The 21,019-nt window shown below is 30.9% G+C and overlaps 1 protein-coding gene across 1 annotated transcript; it reads right to left on the bottom strand.

Annotated features, from left to right (window-relative positions):
* Nucleotides 1-1,654: 1,654 nt before the first annotated feature.
* On the bottom strand, nucleotides 1,655-3,013 carry LOC112516797 (protein IQ-DOMAIN 14-like). Its single transcript, XM_025124029.1, has 3 exons — nucleotides 2,639-3,013; nucleotides 2,338-2,523; nucleotides 1,655-2,170 (listed from the first exon to the last, which is right to left on the bottom strand). Exons 1-3 carry the CDS (start codon nucleotides 3,011-3,013, stop codon nucleotides 1,655-1,657), a joined length of 1,077 nt encoding a protein of 358 aa, XP_024979797.1.
* Between the last annotated feature and the right edge of the window lie 18,006 nt (nucleotides 3,014-21,019).

The following is a 21,019-nucleotide window of genomic DNA, read 5'->3' on the forward strand; positions in this document are numbered from 1 at the left end:
TGTAATATATAAAATCAAAAATATAAAATAATAATATAACATGAAATAATAAAATAATATATATTTTTAATATAAATATATAAAATAAAACAAAATTAATAAAATATAAATATATAATTAATTGAGTTGATATTTATGACAAAAAAATGATTGGCACAAAATTTAAAACAATCAACACCCCCTCTAAAGGGGTGCCATTAGCACCCCCCTTTTCAATTGTATCATAACTTATTTACCTTAAATAATATTCGTCTCTATTTACTACATCGAAATTTAATTGAATTCAATAAATACTAAATAACATTATTGTATGATTATTTGTGTTCCTATATACCAACCAAACATGATAATGAAATAGAAGACTTACAGTCTGTTTACCAAACATTTACCCGATAAGCGTTTATTGGTAAAATTTAACACTATCATTTACTTACCGAGTAAGATTTTAGTCCACCAAAACGACATCATATGCAACAATTTACCCAGTAAGTGTTTACCATGGTAAGAGTCGTCGTCCTCACTTATCGGGTAAGACTATTGGTCCTTGTCTCGCTCTTACCATGTAAGATTCTTGATCCTTATTATATTCATCCGGTAAGGTAGTGTGACTTAGTAAGTGTTTACCCAGGTAAGACTTTGGTAAACGGCCCCTTAATCTCGCTCATTCCATTACTTAGTCCGAATATTCATATTTTTGTCACTACAGACAAATCAGACATTTAAAAAATAAAAATGCATTGCACTCTGATTAAAAATAAAAAGTATCAGTATATATACCAGGTATATACATCTTCTTTTTGTTTTTTGTAAACAGATAAAACGGATATAATCAGTACGAAATCAGAATTCATACCATAAAAATTACACAACAAATTGAATTTGAGATGATATTAGGGGTGCTTAAAAACCCGACCAACCCGATCAACCAACCCAACGTAAAATAACCCAACCCGAAGCAACCAGATGTCTAATCGAGTTGTAAAATTGTSAAACYGTAGGTATTGGGTTGATATTGGGTTACTATTATTTGAACTCAACCCAACCCGATGAACCCGATATCATTTTTATTTCTTGGATCTAATATGATTGTTGAATTTCTATTAATATATACATTAGACAATTTCACTATCATGTATGCTTTTCATATATACATATTTTCAATCTATTATATCTCTATATAACCCATTCATATATATGTCCATTAACTGTGAACATATATCTGTAAATTGAAAAAATTAACTGAATGTAATATACGTAAGAAATATAAATAAGTTATATCAAATGGTTGATGCTAAAAAAGAAAGTGTAGAGAAATAACGTATTCAAGATTAAAATGATATTTTAATATAGCAAAGTATCAATCCGATCAATCCGACCAACCCATACGGGTTGGGTTAGGTTTCACTTTGCTTTGGGTTGGGTTGGGTTGGGTTAAGATTTTTCCAAACCGCAAACATTGGGTTAAGTTATTCAAATGTCTTCAACCCGATCAACCCAACCCATGAACACCTCTAGATGATATCAGAATTTTCAATTCATTTATACCAAAAACAATAATATCATACTTTTGAATTCAAAACTAAGTTTCACATTTGATGTTGATTTCAACTCAAATTGCACCAAATTTTCTCCAACTACCAAAAATAACAACCCATTAAACATACGAAGACTTTCCAATCCGACTCATCACAAAATTCTTGAAATTGTTGACTTCCAAAAGTGAAGGTGACTTTGACTTTTCCATTCTTGGACCACATTCCACCTCAACCCTCTTCTTGACCACCCCAAACCCAAAATCTGGCCTTTGCTTTGGTGCACTATGGGACCTCACCTTAGCCCTAAAAGACTTGGTGTTAGCCATGTATCCCGGGTGGCTTGCGAAAGAGTCGTCCTTCGAAACGCCCTCATAGAACCCGTATGGTCCACAGGAGTATGCGAACCGAGGGGTGTTCTGTGTTGTGGAGAACCGAGGCTCGAACTCATGATGGTTAGGTATTGCAAGGTGGTATGGGGTTTGGGTTCCTGAGTCGGGAGTCCAAGCCCATGTGTTGGCCCTGGTTAACCTTGATTTAGGTTCTTCAGGGCCAACCTCCACACAACTGAGTCTTCCGTCACTAGGGATTTGTAAAGAAGCCGAAATCCTTTTGCTTCTTGCCTCATTAGCCCTCTTCTGCAAATACCAACAAGAAAACTTTCATCATAAACCAAACCAAACCGGTATATGCTTTCTGGATGAATGTATACAGACCTGACATTTACCCTCATAACAACAGTTTCCATAAATGAATCGTTTTTTTTCATAATAATTACCAAAAATATACTTCGATGGGTGCTTACAATCGATCTTCTTGGATGAAATTTATCATCTTGACGACGAAATCTTTGAGCACAAACACTGGATTGTGCTCTCAACAAAGCTTCCATTCCTTGAAGAGTTGCAGCTGCTTCTTTCCTCACTAAATAACCTCTAACAACTGCTTGAAGCTTCACCAGCGATTTCAAAGCCTTCAATGCTTTCCTCGACTGTTAAATCGACAGAATTCGAATCAATCGATCAAAATCAGAAATGGGTTTTCGATTATGGTTAAGAAGATCGTCAGAAATGTTGATTGATGATTGAAAGTTGTTGATTAATTACCAGAAATCCACGAAAGAAAGCTTGGATTTTAATGGCGGCAGCATGCTCCCTTGCGGTGGTGAGTCTGTTCTGACTGGTGAGTCTGACGAAGGCGACGGCTGCCTGGGCGGCAGCAACGGCGGCGTCAGCTGCTGCCGCGGTGGCGGTGGCTACTTGAATTGCACGTTTATTCTGCTCGTCGGAATGGTGGTTGACGTTGTTGTAAAGTGGTGTCTGCAAAGGAGACTTCACCGGAGAATTGGTGGGGTTTCTACCAGAGCGACGGATGCATGACGGATTCTTGTTTTTCCGGTCACCGGAATTTGATTCCTGTTTTAGATTTTTCTCTTTTTTAAATCCAAACAATGCCTTCAACCACCTTATCGCTTTCCCCATTTTTCTTCCACAAAGAGAGAGAGAGAGAGAGAAAGAGAGAGAGAGAGAGAGAGAGAGAGAGAGAGAGAGAAAGAGAATGAGAGAGAAAGAGAGAGAGAGAGAGAGAGAGAGAGAGGGAGGGAGAGAGAGAGAGATTTTATGATTCAAACACAATGTAACAGCTAACAATTTTTAAATTTCTCCATTAAGAGGGAAAAAGTCTACAAAAGATATTATATGATACGTGTATATATATATATGTGTGTATCTATATGTATATATATGGTGTATATACATGTGTGTGTATCTATATGTATATATATGGTGTATATATATGTATATATATGGTGTGTGTGTATATGTGTTTGTATCTATATGTATATATGGTGTGTGTATATGTATATATGGGGTGTGTGTACAAGTGTTTGTATCTATATGTATATATGGTGTGTGTATATGTATATATGGTGTGTGTGTATAAGTGTTTGTATCTATATGTATATATATGGTGTATATATATGTATAGATAGAATTTGGGCTGCTCATGTTGTAATTTATATATGTATTTATAGTACCTTATAAACCAGATTTATCAAAAATTAAAAATAATTTTAAATCACAAAGTACTATACATTTATGCACAAAGTTTTAAAAACAACTCATAATGCATTAAGTACTATTATTTTATGCATTTAGTCTTAAAGTCTCTTAATTTACAATTAAAATAACATATAGTGCAAGTTATCAATACACATTATTACCTTTTCTTTTCATGTTCCCAAAATACTTTTGACACATTTCACTCATGTTTTTACCCTCTCATACTTCTATGTCTTCTCCTCATCCCCCAATGTGATATTCAAACTGATATTCACCATGAGTTATTAAAAGTTTTTTCATTCATCTCTCGTTCAATTGCCCTAGAACTCTCGCTCTCGCTCTCGATCTCTTGATTATTTGTTCTTGGTGTAAATCGAACACATTTGTGGAATCGTTTAATTAAATATGTTGGATTTTAAACTGTCATACAATTTTTTTCATCGATAGACTGTAATTGAAACCATAACTCTTATTTATTCAAATTGTATTAATATGTAGAGACCAAGTGTAACTTATATCATCGTTAAATCTTCTCTAATAAAACCAGTGAAACTTCAAAATCGTTAAAATTCACGGCTCCGTTGCAATTCACGGCTCCGTTGCATTGCACGGTTACACAACTAGTAAACATAAAAGGTTGAGTGACAAGTTTTATAAAGTATTTGAATATTGGTTAAATGTCTAAAAATATAATTTTTATACATAAATAAAATAATGGGAGAGTTTTTGAAAACTTTTTAATCTCAATTTAGAGGTTGTTTGATAGTTGTTGAATAGTTTGATACATAATGATTAAGAGACTTATAATATAATGCAAAATGAAATGTAATTGTTTGGTAGTTATTAATAATAAAATTAGTGTGTTGAATGGTTAAGGAAGACCCAATATACAAAATCATTCAGAAGATTTTAGAACTATTAAATAGCAGGGTGTCTTTGTCAAACATGATTCACATTATTTTTTCTTCATAATAATCATTTTCTTAATTATCTCATTAATTAATAACATTAATCTATATTATATAATAAAGCATTTGCCAATAACTCTTAAAAATCATTTTTCATGCATAAAGTACTGCTTATTGATGCATATTACTTAAAATTCAATATCACAAGTAAATTGTGCATATGTACAACTTATTAAAGCTTCATTTTGAAGTTGTGTAACTAACTATAGATAAACACAATCAAATACGGATAGACATCTCATTTTAAATATAAAAAAAATCTAAAATATAATTAGGATAATCATTAGTTATAACAAAATATTTAATTATTATCTTTATAAAAATTATATTGTTAAACAATACATAAATTACTTTATTATTAAATTTAAATTAAATTATAAATAAAATATTAATTAAAGAAATTACATAAAAAAAAAGAACTTTAAATAGTAAATGTGATACTAATATCGATGTATAGTTTCTTTGTCAAATTTTTATGATATATTTAAATTTATATTTTATTTCAAAATAAAAACGTTATCGTTTTATCAAAACCACCTAAAAACTGTATTATATCGACATAGATAAATAATAAAATGAAACATTAAAATTAAGATATATCTTGTTATATTATGCGAACACCCTTCTAATTATCTTAAATTAACAGCTTAGAATGAATTTTACAGATCTCACAAATCTTATAGGTTTTCTAATTTACCATATGTAACTCCACAATTTTTTGACTTTAGTTTTTTTTATATATTTTATTTTATTGTAATAAAATAATTTATTTTGAATAAATTATAAATAACTCTTTAATATTATTATCATGGATCAATTTAGGCTTTCAAACTTATTCTTTTATATGTTCTATTTTTCACATAATAGATCAAATAATCTTTGAGGGTTCTTAAGATTTGGAATCATGTTAGACCAACCTGTTTTTGTGAGATCTGTGAGATTATTTTTTACACTTGAAACTTCACAGCAAAACACTGTGAAAGTAACTTTCACAGTGTTTTTGCTGTGAAGGTTTGGATTTTTTTTACCTTCACAGCGTCTTACTGTGAAGTTTCAAGTGTAAAAAAATTGTCTTATGAGTCTCACGAAAACAACCTGGTCTCACATGAACCCAATTCGGTTCTTGAAAATAAAATTTGTGTAAAAATATTTATGGTCAAAAGTAATAAATAAAATACCTGATTTAACGTTTGTCGTTTTTTTGGATGGAAAGAGCGTTACATTTCAAAAATAGTGATTTTTATCAGGCCATTAAATTAACATAAATTTTGAGAACGCGCTATTAAAATCAAATTTGAAATTTGAAAATTTAAATTTATTAAAAGCTAGTAGACAGATAAGCACAAAGATTTAAATACTGAAATTAATAATATGTTTTGATTACAGAAGATCATTGTATCTAACCAACCCCGAATCAAACCAAACCAAACCAAACGAGTCCAATATATAACACCCGGAGTTGGAGTCTGGAGGGTAAGATGGACACTTATTCTAAAGAATATAGTGGTTGTATCCAACCACCCTCGAAAATAATACTGAAATGATATAGTAATTTATGAACGTTTTTGAGACTCAAGAAAAAATCATGTCTCAATAGGGTATTGATCATGATCCCAAGCAAGGATCTGGTCGTGAACAAGACATCGAGTTTGAAAAGGTCATAACAAAGGTACTCGTTTGGAGCACAGACCAAACACAACCTGACTACCCAAAGCCGAGTCTTTATAACTTGGTAGTGTCTTTTTTTGAAACTTGTATTAACCACAAAAATTGGAGGGGTGGTTGGGGAAGACCAAAACAGCTAGCCCTTCAACGGTTTAAGCAATGGTTGTTGGTTAGAAAAAAGGGGGGAAACCTCATTCAAACTGCTACAGTCCTATAACTCAATAGAAAGTTGATTAGTCTAAATGAGACTATGTACGTTACAGTCATTGTTAGGACTGAAAATCAGTGTAAAATTGTATTCGTCTTGAAAGATAAAATTGTCTTAATTGTATAAAAGTCATCGTGTTTGACTTTTATTAGGGCTGTTTGACTTTGACTTTTGTCTATAGGTTTGACCCTATATAAAGGGTGTTGGCTTTGTAATTTGAGAGGATGCTCAGTTGTAAAATCAGATTTACGTATAAAGGTTTGACCAAGCTTGAATGTTTGACTATTTCTCTCAAACTCTCTCAACTCTCCTCTCATATTGTTCTTGAAGAAAAACTCAGATTTGTCATTGTTGATTGAAGGTTTTCATGGAAGATTGATTGTTAGGGACAAACAGTCATTAACTTTACTTGTCCTACACACACAAAAACCTACCACAAGGGTAGTGCCTGATTGGTTTGAGTTTGGCTCCAAAGTTCAAAAGTACTAGGAGGTCCCAGGTTCAAATCCAAGGGGGAATAAAAATTCCCTTGTGGCCACGAAGGTCGTGACTCCGGGCTATCTGCAAAACAGGTGGTCGCCCTGGGATTAGTCGGCTCGCATAGCGGGTTGGATATCCAGGTTAATAAAAAAACACAAAAAACCCTTTAAACCCCTACTGATCAACCTTTTAACGCGTAGTTTCAATTGTGACCTAAATTAATCAAGTCAAAACCTATTGAATATTCTAGAAATGTTGTCTCTAACTTATGGCACAAAAATTAGGTCATCATTGTAACTTGAAAAGTCAACAAAGATTCTTATTTCTCATTTCGGCCTTTTACATCCTACGTTTTTCCTTCGGTTCATCCTCTGACCTCACAAGCTAATGTTGCCTTCATCATTACTGTTGGGATTGGGCAACCACCTTTAAACATCACTGCTACCAAACTTTCTACCTCAAGTTTTTGCGACTTCGTTAAGAGTTCTTGAAGTGATGTCAATTTCGTTTAGTCCCAATCACGCTCTTACTTTTAATCAACAATCTTAACGTTAGTCTCCATGGCGTAGCATAGTTGGTGATTTGCATAAACATACAGAGAGTTTGAGTTTGGCAATCGTTGTGTGGGAGTTACAGTTCCTTTGAGTATCTGGCCCTTAGTAGGCATTGGGTTCTTGAACCAGCCAACCAGTTGGCCATTATGTACTCGGTTGCCTCTTTTTCCTTTCGGAGGAGGCAGTGTGAGTTGGCTCGTGGGTTGTCGCTTACAAACTCTCGTATATCTTAATTCCAGTTTTCGGTTCTTTAACAAACCTGTTTAGGCTTCATTTCGCACACATAAGAAAGATGCTCATAAACCATCACTTCTCAAACGCCAAAAAAGTTGTACAATAACTTTGGCTTCGATATCCACAATTTTAGTTTATCATATAATTTGCCATATTCTGTGTTTTTTATAAGTAAATTACAAAGATTACAGGGTTATAGCAAAATAAAATAAAGATAATATTTTTTTATAAAAAAAGTAAAATTATTATTATTATTATTATTATTATTATTATTATTATTAATATTAATATATATAATTTAAATTATTATTATTATTATTATTATTCATCTAAATATAAATATGCAATACATGAGTAATGAGACTAAAATAATTGATCATTAATTTTGAAAAAAACAAAATTATTTATTAGAGTAAATTACAAATTTAGTCCCTGTGGTTATTGAAAATTTTGGACTGAGTCTCTCAAACAAAATAATTACATGTATGATCACCATGGTTTTACTTTTATATGAATGGAGTCCTTTTTCCTAACTTCACTAACTGTCATTCCGTTAAATGAGGAGTAATATTGTCTTTTTACTTTATTTTCTTTAAAAACATAAAAAAAAATATATGTATATAACATTGATATGGCATAGTCCCTTCCCCGAGATTACCCTCGTCGGTGAAGGCCATCTCCGGCCAAACAATGACGTCTCCCTCATTCTCTTACGAAACGACAATCTTACTCGTCGCCTCCATCTCCGACGACAACAACTCCTCCCTCATCCTTTACGGTTTCTCCTTTTTCCCTCCTTAACTTCATCGTTCCCCTTACTTCTAGTCATCCTTTTCGATCATCCCTCCGACCACCCTCCATCTGTAAAGCAGCATTCACTCCCGATACAGAAAAGATCACTGGCTCTCCTTGTGCCACCACCTAGCAGCGCCCCCCTGTTGTAGATTTTCGTCCACGTGGTTCAATCAGATCCGGTAAACCGTGTAATAACACCAGATTTAGTTCGAGATTTCATCTAGTTTTGTTGAGTTTGGAGTATTCATCAAGTTTGGAACAATCATCGAGTTTGGATGAAGAAATCGAATCATCAAGATAGGTTTTTGGTGTGTTGATTTAGATGAGAAATTGAATTAGTTTTTATTGTAACAATGACATTGATGAACTCCGATTCGTTTTTCTATCGTAACGTCGATTTATGGAGGTGTATGGTAGATCCCAAACCATTCACTTTTATTTCGTTGCATACAAAACCTGGAAGTGATTTAGGGCAGCGTGCAATCTTTAACTGGACCTTCCTTCCCTATTCACCTCCATCGTTGTCTTTAACTAGACATTAATACATATAATAGCTATGCTATTATATTATTTAAAAAGTTAGACAAAAAGATAAATTTACTAAATTGCCCTTGAGTTAACTAAACAAAACCTAACAGAGTCAGGGGTTAAGGGACCCAATCCATGATAAAAGTGAAACCATGATGACTATACATGTAATTATTTCGTTTGAAGGACCGAATTCATATTTCATATAACTATAGGGACTAAATTTGTAATTTACTCCATTTATTAATTTAAAATAAATGTTGATTATGAAGCTTTATTGATGAAATTATTGAAGCATTTATAAGCCGAAAAGTGTTATTAATTACTATCATCAGCCAATCATGAAACCTTGGTGAAGAAATCATTAAATTCAAGAAAATGGAGGATGAAAACCTTGAAATTCACAACTTTGAGAGATTCTACGCAAATGGATTGTTTTTTTCTCAAATTAGTGCAAAAATGTATTTCTGTAAACACTTATCCGATAAGTACTTAACAGTAAAATTTAATATTATTATTTACTTACTGAATAAGATTTTAGTCAACAAAAACGGCTTTTTATGCGACAATTTACCCGGTAAGAACTAACTGTGGCAAGAGTCATTGCCCTCACTTACCGGGTAAGACTCTCAGTTCTTGCCTCGTTTTTATCAGGTAAGATTTTTGGTCCTTACCATATTTATCCGGTAAGATAATATAACTTGGTAAGCGCTTACCCAAGTAAGCATTTGGTAAACGGGCCCTTAGTAAAATAATGGGTTATGTTACTATTTTAATTTATTATAAAATAAGTATTCATTTTTTTAAATAAATGTCTATTTTTCAATTCTATCTTTTAATGATGGGATGAAAGAAAATTTATTTCTATGTTAATTAAAAAGTGTAATAATTTTACATTTTTAAAAGTGTGTATTTTTCAAACGGGGACATATTCATTTCGAGAATGCAATAACACTCTTTTACTATAGTCAATCATATATATATATATATATATATATATATACACACACACACACATACATATAGGCCAAGGATCGTGTGAGAAGGGAGGTTATGGTGAGAAACGTAAGAAAAGATATAAACCCTTGATCATTTTAATCTCATGTTCACTCATGAATTTCACTTTAGAAGGGAATTGATCTGATGCATCTCAGTGCACCTCATTAATATTGACATTCAGTTATGATTGATCAAAAAGAGAAGATCTTTTCTTACACTTCTCAGCAGAACCCAACCATATATATAGACTTGGGATCGTGTGAGACCAATGGTTTTTCGTGAGACTCGTAAGACTAATTCTCAACCCTTGGATTAGATCTACAATCTGAAAATCTAAACATTCATAAACGCCATGAAACTTCTCAATAATCACAAAATTGTCACCGTGCAATTTAGACCATTAGATCATTAACTCTTAAAGTTGATCAATGAACATAAATTGGTCTTACGGGTCTCACGAAAAACATTTGGTCTCACGTGAACCCAATCCTATATATATATATATATATATATGTATGTATGTATGTATGTATGTATGTATGTAAGAAATTTAATTATATGATTGCTAAATATCTTTCTTCAGGTATATTCAAATAAAAAACTACATAATATCGGTGATGATTTTTTTTGTTATTTCTAAAACATGGAGCAGGAAAAGTGACTATTATAGAAGTCAAGTTTAACCTATTTATATAAAAACATGTCAATTTTAGATTATACTTTATTGTTAACGGATCGAAGAGGTTATAAGTGGCCCATGGCATAATCGGTTTGGTGGTATCTTAAATTCTTTTATACAAAATAATATTTATTTTAGTAATAGTTTTTATTGTGATAATATGTGGAGTCCCATTGGTTTATTCTATAAAAGAGTCTGTTGAAAAAAAAAAGATTCCCACACATATTGAATCGAGGAGAACTAATCCAAGTCTAGCTGATGTGGTTTTCCAACGATGGCTAGATAGTCAAAGATTATTTCTAAGTGGCAAGTCCTTAAAGTGATAGATACCAACTCTGACACCAAGTTGGAATATGCGAAATAGAACCGGAAAAAGTCCCTAGAATGGTAAAATACTCTTAATAGTTATATATAAATAGGCGAATTATCATGTGACAAAAAGAGTTAAGATGAGAAGCTAATAAGGGATATGGACCATTGATCATCTTTAATCTCAAACTCACCTATTAATCGCGCTTGATATGAGGATCGATTCGTGCATCTTGGTGCATCTTATCCTAATGTGCATCCGAGAGTAAGGATCTTTTCTTACACTTCTCACTGGAACCCAACTCATATATATATACATACATACATACATATATACAGGGGCCCATTCAAGGGAGAACTAACTAGTTTGTGGTAACCGTGTGATCCAATCTCAATCACAAATCAACAGATAAATTAGAAAATTTGTAGTTTTGGTAATTTTAAATTAAAATTTTAATGCAAGAACATTTTAGATATTTTATCTCCTCTCTCCATCCCCCATCCTCCGGTGATACCACTGTGATATCTAAAAACATTGACTTTGTTAAACAAAACACACAATATGATACCCAAGCACATATAAGATGCATTGTGATACCACTGTGTTACATATCCAATCGACCACACAAATGACCTCAGTGTGATACCCAAACACATATAAGATGCATTGTGATACCATTGTGGTATCACCGGAGGACGGTGGCCATAGGACGGGGGACGGAGAGAGAATAGAGGAGAATTTTAAAATACCTTAAATGTTCTTAGATTAAAATTTTGATTCAAAATTACTAAAATTATAAATTTCCTAATTTATCTATTGATTTGTGGTTGAGATTGAATCTCACACTTACAACAAACTAATTAGTTCTCATTTGATTAGGCCTCTATATACATACATACATACATACATACATACATACATACATACATACATACATACATACATACATACATACATACATACATACATACATACATACATACANATACATACATACATACATACATACATACATACATACATACATACATACATACATACATACATACATACATACATACATACATACATACATATACATAGGGTTGGGTTCATATGAGACCAAGAGTTTTTCGTGAGACCCGTAAGACCAATTTATGTTCATTGATCAACTTTATAAGTTAATGATCTAATGGTCTAAAGTTGCACGGTGACAATTTTATAATTATTGAGAAGTTTCGTGACTATTTTGTGATTATGAATGTTCAAATTATATATATAATCCAAGGGTTGAGAATTGGTCTTACGGGTTTCACGAAAAAACCCTTGGTCTCACATGAACCATTGGATTAGATTTACAATCTAAACATTCATAATCACAAAATTGCCACGAGACTTCTCAATAATAACAAAATTGTCCCCGTGCAACTTTAGACCATCAGATCATTAGCGTATAAAGTTGATCAATGAATATAAATTGGTCTTACGGGTCTCACGAAAAACTCTTGGTCTCACGTGAACCCAACTATATATATATATATATATATATATATAGAGAGAGAGAGAGAGAGAGGAGCGTTCAAATGAAAACCGCCTCCATTGTGTAAACCGTGTAAACCAATCTCATCCATCCATTTTCTTGTTTAATGGTCAAGATTAGTTTACTTTATTTTAGAAAATTAAAAAAAAACTATTAAAAATTTATTTTATATCAGCAATAAGGGCAAAATGGTAAACAAAAAAACATTATATTCAAGGCAACAATATCCTTCATATCATATTATAAATGAAACTATTTTATTTTGTAAAACAATATATTATTTTTACGTTAAAACATTCATCAATAAAATATATCAAAAAAATAAATAAAACACACCATATTCAATTCTATATAACGAATCGTTTCAAAATTTGAATTACATTATATGAACGAAATTGATTTCAAAATTTCATCAACATAATACTGATCATATTTCGTAATTTTCATTATATCGGTAGATGGATCCGATTCATTGTCTTAACAAAAAAAATTTCTTGTTTACTGAGTTTATAAAATTTTATAATACAACATGAAATAGTTTTATTGTCTTAAATGTACTGTATTCATATATATATATATATATATATATTCATATATATATATATATATATGTATGTATAATTGTGAAAAGATTCTTTATGTAGTGTTATGTCTATAACCCCACCTCGTGAATGCTTACTTTTACACACATTTAGGTGTGTACTTGTATGTATGCACATATATACCAACATATGCATGTATGTATTTATACATGTCAATTTTGGTACAATATCGTTTCTATATAAATACATATACATCATATAACATCAAACATAACTTGTATTTCCACCATGCTTTTCCAAATTAAAAAAAATATATCAAAAGAACGTTTACCAAGTCATATTACCTTACTAGATGGATATGATAAGGATCAAGAATCTTACCCTGAGAGAGACAAGGACCTAGAGTCTTACCCGGTAAGTGAGGGCGACGACTCTTACCATGGTAAACGCTTACTTTGTAAATTGTTACATACGATGTCGTTTTGGTAGACTAAAATCTTACCCGATAAGTAAATGAATTTATAAAATATTAAAAAGAATAATAATAACAACAAAGTCTAAAAAGAAAGCAACTTAGTTGGTGGGAAAGTGGAGTTGATGGGGGGCAGGAGTAACCAATCAAATGTGGTTTTGTTCATTTTCTAACCATCAAACCATACCAATATTGTGATAGTGAAACCCTTCACCATCCCTTCATTTGTTTTTAGTGTCACCTTTTCCCCACCTTCATTCATCTCACACTTTTTAAAATAATATATAACACATACAAATTAATCTCAACCGTTCATTTAGATTGATAAATGATTTATTATATAAATATATCAGTTAATAATAATGAATGAATTATGATTAGGGATACTTAAAAACTCGATCAACTCAATGCGAAATAACTCAACTCAAAGCAACCTGATGAAAAATCGAGTTGTAAAATTTTCAAACCGTAGGTATTGAGTTGATATTGGGTTACTATTATTTGAACTCAACCCAACCCGATGAAGCTGATATTCTTTTATTTCTTGGATTTAATATGATTGTTGAATTTTTATTAATATATACATTAGACAATTACATTATCACGTACGCTCTTCATATACACATATTTATCTATTCACATCTCTATATCACTCATTCGTATATATGTTTAGTAATTGTGAACATATATATGTAAATTGAGAAAATTAACTGAATATGATATACGTAAGAAGTATGGATAAGTTATATCAAATGGTTGATGATGAAAAAGAAATTATGAGTAGAGAAATAATATATTCAAGGTTAGAAGAATATTTTAATGTACCAAAGTATCAATCCGACCAACCCGTACGGTTTGGGTTAAGATTTTTCAAACCGCAAGTATTGAGTTGGGTTATTCAAATGTCTTCAACCCGATCAACCCAACCTATGAACACCCCTAATTTTGATCACTTTCATAAATATTTCGATCATAATAAATGAACATTTATCATTTTTTATGAACATCTTAATTGTTTAGTTTGTATGGTTTATATAAGTTACGAGATTTACAAATGATTAAGACTCTAATCAGATATATACAGTAACCCCTTAATTCTTAATTCTTCCCAAATTTACAGTCTGTTTCTTATTGGAAACCCTTTGTAACCCCTTTTCCCTGCCATCTGTTCTCAGACGTGAAACCATGTCTTTGGCGAATACTTCGTCATCTGAAAACAATCGTTCCATTAACCATCTTGAATAGTTAGGGGTCGTTTACCAAACACTTATCTGGTAAGTGCTTACGGGTAAAATCTAATACTATTTATTTACTAACTGGGTAAGATCTTAATCCACCAAAATGACATCGTATGCAACAATTTACCCTGTAAGTGCTTACCGTGGTAAGAGTCGTTGCCCTCACTTACCGGGTAAGACTCTTGGTCCTTGTCTCGCTCTTACCGGATAAGATTCTTGATCCTCACATTTTCATCCGGTGAGGTAACGTAACTTGATAAACGCTTACCCGGATAAACGTTTGGTAAACGGCCCCTTATTTACCCTTGGTTTAATTACGTTACATTTTAAAACCTTTTCTTTAGATAGCTAGCGTTCATGGGTTGGGTAATATATACAGTATTTTAAACCTAATATTAATTTGTGTAAGAACATCTCCAACAGATCCTTCAAAATAAAGAAAATAGATATTTTGAGTATATAAAACAGATCATTCAAAATGAAGAAAATAGAGATTTTAGGGATTTTTAGCAAAATTTTGCTCGAACGTATTCAGTCAAACTTTCTTCAAAATGTAGAAAGCACAATAGAGTGTTCCTGTAAGGAGTTGTGTAAGACGTGAATAACCTCCGCTGGAACGCCCAGAAATTATCTGAATTTGGAGAATTCCTACAAAATGATTACTATGAGAAAACATAACTTTTATTATATTCTCATCTGTAAGAGCAATTTTCAACAGAATCTCGAAAATGGAGAATCAAAATTCAAAATCTCCAAACAGTATTATTATATTCGACTCCAGAATATAAAATGATCTCCATTTTCGAGATTACAGTTTTGATCATATTATTTTAATATATTTCATATATTTAATAAAATATTGTTTTTCGGTTCTAAACATTTAAGTCCAAGGTCTTTTGTCGGTGATAACATGATAAAATAAATTCTTTATCGTAGTAATCATTTTTGGGAATTACTCAAATTTAGAGAATTTCATATTATCTACTTTCTCCATTTTAGAGAATCTTTTGTAGTAAAAACATGGCAAAAATCCACCAAATCTCTATTTTGGAGAATCTGTTGAAGATGCTCTAATAAATATTGAAATTATTTTTTTATAAAAAAGAAATAGTATGTTATTAAATATATAATATAGAATATTTTAATAATAAAATTAATGTTCTAATTTTCAAAACGGAGAAGCCGTTGGAGTTTATAGGAATTTCTTTTTACAAATTTTGAATTTTGATTCTTCTTTTTGAAGAAATCCTTAAAATGGCAGGATAAAGAGATATTTTACTATATGAGGGGCTATAATTGGAGATACCAATGTAAAAAAAGTAGTCTCATGAAAACAGGCTGGTCTCACGTGAACCCAACCCTATATCTATACTATATTATAAAACATTTTATAAAAACTCTTAAAATCATTTTTTATGCATAAAGTATTGTTTATTGATGTATATTACTTAAAATTCAAGATTACAAGTAAATTATGCGTAAGTGCAACTTATTATAGCTTCATGTTTGAATTCGTGTAATTAACTTCAAATAAACATAATCAAATAAAGAATAAATATTTCATTTTAAATATAAAAAAAACTAAAATATAATTAGGATAATCATTGAGTTCTAACAAAATACTTAATTATTATCTTTATAAAAAATTATATTATTAAACTAAAAATAAAAAATTAATTAAAGAAATACACAAAAAAAAAAAAAAATTTAAATAGTTAGTTTGATTCTAATATCAATTTTTGTATGATATTTTCATATTTATATTTTATTCAAAACAAAACCATATTATAACATCGACTAAGACACACAAAAAAAACGAAACACTAAAATTGAGATGTATCTCGCTACATTGTACGATTACTCTTCTAGTATATATATATATATATATGTGTGTGTGTGTGTGTATATGTATGTATATACAATGTTAAATACATTATAAGGGGTCATTTACCTATACATTTACCCAGTAAGTGTTTACCAGTTAAATTTAATACTATTATTTACCTTACCGGGTAAAATTTTAGTCCATTAAAACGGCACCGTATGCAAAAATTTAACCGGTAAGCGCTAACAGGGTAAGAGTTGTCGCCCTCACTTATCGGGTAAGATTCTCGGTCATTACCTCCGCTCTTACTGGGTAAGATTCTTATTCCTTACCATATTCATTGGTTAAGGTACTATAACTTGGTAAGCGTTTGGTAAATGGTCCCTAACACTCAACAAAACTGATGAGTTATTTCTAATCAAGAAAGGTAAGGGGCTAAAAGTCGAAGGTCTAAACTGTTCACAATTTCAATTGGGTTGAAAACAAAAATAAAAGAAAAGTTGAGGGTCAACAATGTTAAACAGAATATTGGAGGGATCTGTTTTACTAACTGAGCAAAACTTCTGAATGATTATAAGTTTGGGAGTGTGACATACGTTTTGTATATTATCATATAATAATAACGATATATACATCCATATTGCTTATTATTTAGGGATTTTTATAAAATATATTTTATTTATTACTAGAAGTATATCTGTACGATACAAGAGAATGTGAAATTTTAATTATAAACCCAAAACTGTGTCTTGAAAATGGATCAGTTATAATACAGAACTTTCAAAAACCTAAAAATATTTTGTTATTTATTTGGTTGATCGATCTTATATTCGAGAAAAATAGCAGAGGTTTTCAAAAACTCTGATTCTTAATGTTTAGAAAAAAAAAACAAAGTAAAAATATTTTATATACATCAATAATTTATATTTAATATTTTATAATTTATATTTTTAAAACAATAAGAGTTTTAAAATAATAACCTTTATGTGGGTAGCCGGTCGTCGGCTAGAAGCTTTGGCCGGCAACCCCGAATCAGAAGGTGAATTTACGGTGTAATCTACTTGCTATATTGAGTTTTAAGTAATATGCATTAATAAATAGTACTTTACGCATAAAAAATGGTTTTTAAGAGTTTTTGTCAAATGTTTTATAAGATAGTATAATATGCATTAATAAACAGTATTTTACGCATAAAAATGGTTTTTAAGAATTTTTGTCAAATGTTTTATAATATAGTATAGAAAGTATGAATTATGAAATTATGAATTTTCATTGGGTTGCATATGGGCCCATTTAGCCCACTATGAATTTTTGAAACTTTCATAGCCAATCCATTGAAAAGGTTGACAATTACGGAAATAACCATTTTATAAAATAATTTTTATTTTTTAGTCATTTTAGAAATCTTTTTTTTTTAATTTTATGTAGAAAAAGGAGGACATGGAGGTCACGTGACCATGCAGGACACATAGGGGTCGTTTACCAAACATTTACCCGATAAGTGCTTACCGGTAAAATCTAACATTACTATTTACTTAACCGGTAAGATTTTAGTCCACCAGAACGACATCATATGCAACAATTTACCCAGTAAGCGCTTACCATGTTAATAGTTGTCGTCTTCACTTACCGGGTAAGACTCATGGTCTTTGTCTCGCTCTTACCAGGATAAGATTCTTGACCCTTACCATATTCATCTGATGAGGTAATGTCACTTGGTAAATGCTTACCCGGGTAAACGTTTGGTAAACGGCCCCATAGTCCACCTTTTGGTCCACTCAATTCCACCGATCATTCCTCAAACCTACGCTGCGTCATACAGTCTAGTTAAACAGAATCTACACAGGTCAGGGATCGTTCAAGAAATTACAGGTTCAGTCTCAACAAGCTGGTTGTGAAGCCTATAAGATTAAGTTTAGGCATACTCGGTCCCTCGTGCAAATATACAGTCTATTACAAGATAAAAGCCAAACTCTAGAAATTACGTGATAAATACGTTGTCCATAAAATAAGTTACGACCAATATTCTTTAAAAATGATTGATAGCTAAATAAATACCCTTTGTTTGCTTTTCAATATTGGCCTACATTTTTGGTGGTGCTAAGAAAAGGATGCTTTAACTTATAACTTAAATAAGGGTCATTTCCTGCTATATTATACATCTGTAATGTAGTAAAAAAACTGATAAAATTTAAAAGTTCAGTTAAAATTAAAACGAGTCAAGAGTCATCTACAGTATACTTACTTACAGCCTCTTATATTTTATTTTGTTTGAGAAAGTCAGATCATTATTTTTAAGCGGAAGTGTTGCTTTTTATATATATCGAATCGATTTTGACGATGAAGTCAATCGATTTAGAGGTTTGTTAAATATATAATATGCTTAGAAATTAGAAAAAAAAACACGACCGACTAAGATTTTTTTGAATTTTCAAAAGATAATTAGATAAATAAGTATAATTATATAGCATTTAAAATATATATGTATATATATTTTGGGTTCCCGGACGGATCGGATGGCCAAAAATCAAACCCGACCCGACCCGAATTTCCCCAAAAAGTCGGTTTTTGGATTTTCAAATTTCGGGGCACTTAGGTTTTGCATAAATACCTTATTTTCGGTTTGTGTTTGAGTTCGGATTTCATATAACTCGGATTTTGCACATCCCTATATATGACCAATTTTCATGTGTTGTTTCATATATGAAACACACATGTGAAAAAGACGATACTTATATAGTTTTGTTTCATAAAATAGTTCTGAATGTTTTTTTTTTTAAGTATATAATATTTATATACGGCAAATGCAACAAATAAACTCACAAACCCTCCTCACCTTTGGTGAGGTTTGAACCCTTGACCTCCTAGGAAGCTAAAGACTACGATACCGTTAGGCCGAAGGCCCTTTGGTAATAGTTTTGAATGTTTTACACATGAAATTGCATGGTATAAACATTGCATTTTCACACATGCAGATTGGTTTATAAGTTTGTACAATTTATTAGGTCTGTAAATGATTATGTGTCTATATATATGTATGGAGTTCGTTTCAAATACAACTCATCGTATTTGTACAACCAATGCAACCTAATAAATTGAGATATTTATGAAAATGATGAGAGTTTATTTATTATGATTTGAATATTTATGGAAGATGAACATGATTCATTAATTATGATCAATACTTTATATTATGAAACAATCAAAACTTCTATGAAATCACATATTAATCAAATGAAATGGACGGTTGAGATTGAGTTGTATTGGTTGCACAAATGTCAAGGGTTGTATAATWACCAACCTCTATATGTATGTATGCATGACATAAGATCCAATGTGAGCTACTTATTTAAAGATAATTATGTTATTTATTAAATAAATATAAAAAAAGTAATTTAGTTAAAAAAAAAACTCATAAATGTATTTAATTAATTAATTTCCCCCTGTAAATAGGATACCCATAACTCCTAATCTCCCAGAAAATCGGCAATTCAGAGCATCTCCAACATATTCTCCAAAATAAAAAATCAAAAAATCAGATTTTTCTAAAGAAAAAGTACTTTCATCTCCGACAGTTTCCCAATTTTGGAGATTACGATATTAGTTATATTATTAAAATATCCGATGCAATTAATAAAATATTATTTTTCACTTCTAAGCATTTAATTTTAAATTTTCTCATTGATAAGAAGAATAAAAAATAATATCTTTTTCCTACGTAATCATTTTTGGGCAGTTATACAAATTTAGAAATTTTCTCGTACTTTGGAGAATTTGTTGGATATGTTATTACCCCTTCATAAAAAAACATTAATTAATTGTTCACAATGTGTATTCAAGTCTTTCCACAATATTTTTACTGATCTTTAGCTTTTTTGTTTTTCTGTTCTTAATGTTGTTGTGTCACATTGTGTTCACAAAGTAATTACACTGTAAAAGAAAATAAGTGGTACAACGTTTAACTCAAACAATATATTTGATAGTTATTCAGGTTGTGATACTATAAGTTTTTGGTTCGGGGTTCACTGGAGATGCTTGATGGGTGTTCAAATTGATCTGGTCATAATGTACATTCAAGTCCTTATATGATAAAGACAGAATAAAACAAAATATTAAAATCTCGTCGCATTAGACGAGTACCCTTCTAGTAGTTTTTAATGTATTAAAACCACTTGTGAGATTCATACCAACAATTTAATTATATTAAAATAAAAAATAATTTATTTAGTTTTTTTGTATTTTTAATCAAAAAATCATATATACATTTATTACTATTAGAATGATACTCGGGCAATGCAGCGAGATATATCTTTATTTTAATGTTTCGTTTTATTTTATTTTCTATATTGATATAATACAGTTTATGTGGTTTTGAGAAAGACAATGTTTTTACTTTTAAATAAAAATAAAT

The sequence above is a fragment of the Cynara cardunculus genome (genome assembly GCF_001531365.2).
Source record: "Cynara cardunculus var. scolymus isolate 2C chromosome LG 8, CcrdV1, whole genome shotgun sequence".
NCBI classification, from domain to species: domain Eukaryota; kingdom Viridiplantae; phylum Streptophyta; class Magnoliopsida; order Asterales; family Asteraceae; genus Cynara; species Cynara cardunculus.

Bases quoted from the DNA above. Each gene is read 5' to 3' on its own strand.
- LOC112516797 (XM_025124029.1), bottom strand. From the start codon at position 3,013: ATGGGGAAAGCGATAAGGTGGTTGAAGGCATTGTTTGGATTTAAAAAA. The intron at 2,524-2,638 runs GTAATTAATCAA...TCGATTTAACAG, and splicing joins CTTTCTTTCGTGGATTTCTG to TCGAGGAAAGCATTGAAGGC. The intron at 2,171-2,337 runs GTAAGCACCCAT...TGGTATTTGCAG, and splicing joins TTCATCCAAGAAGATCGATT to AAGAGGGCTAATGAGGCAAG.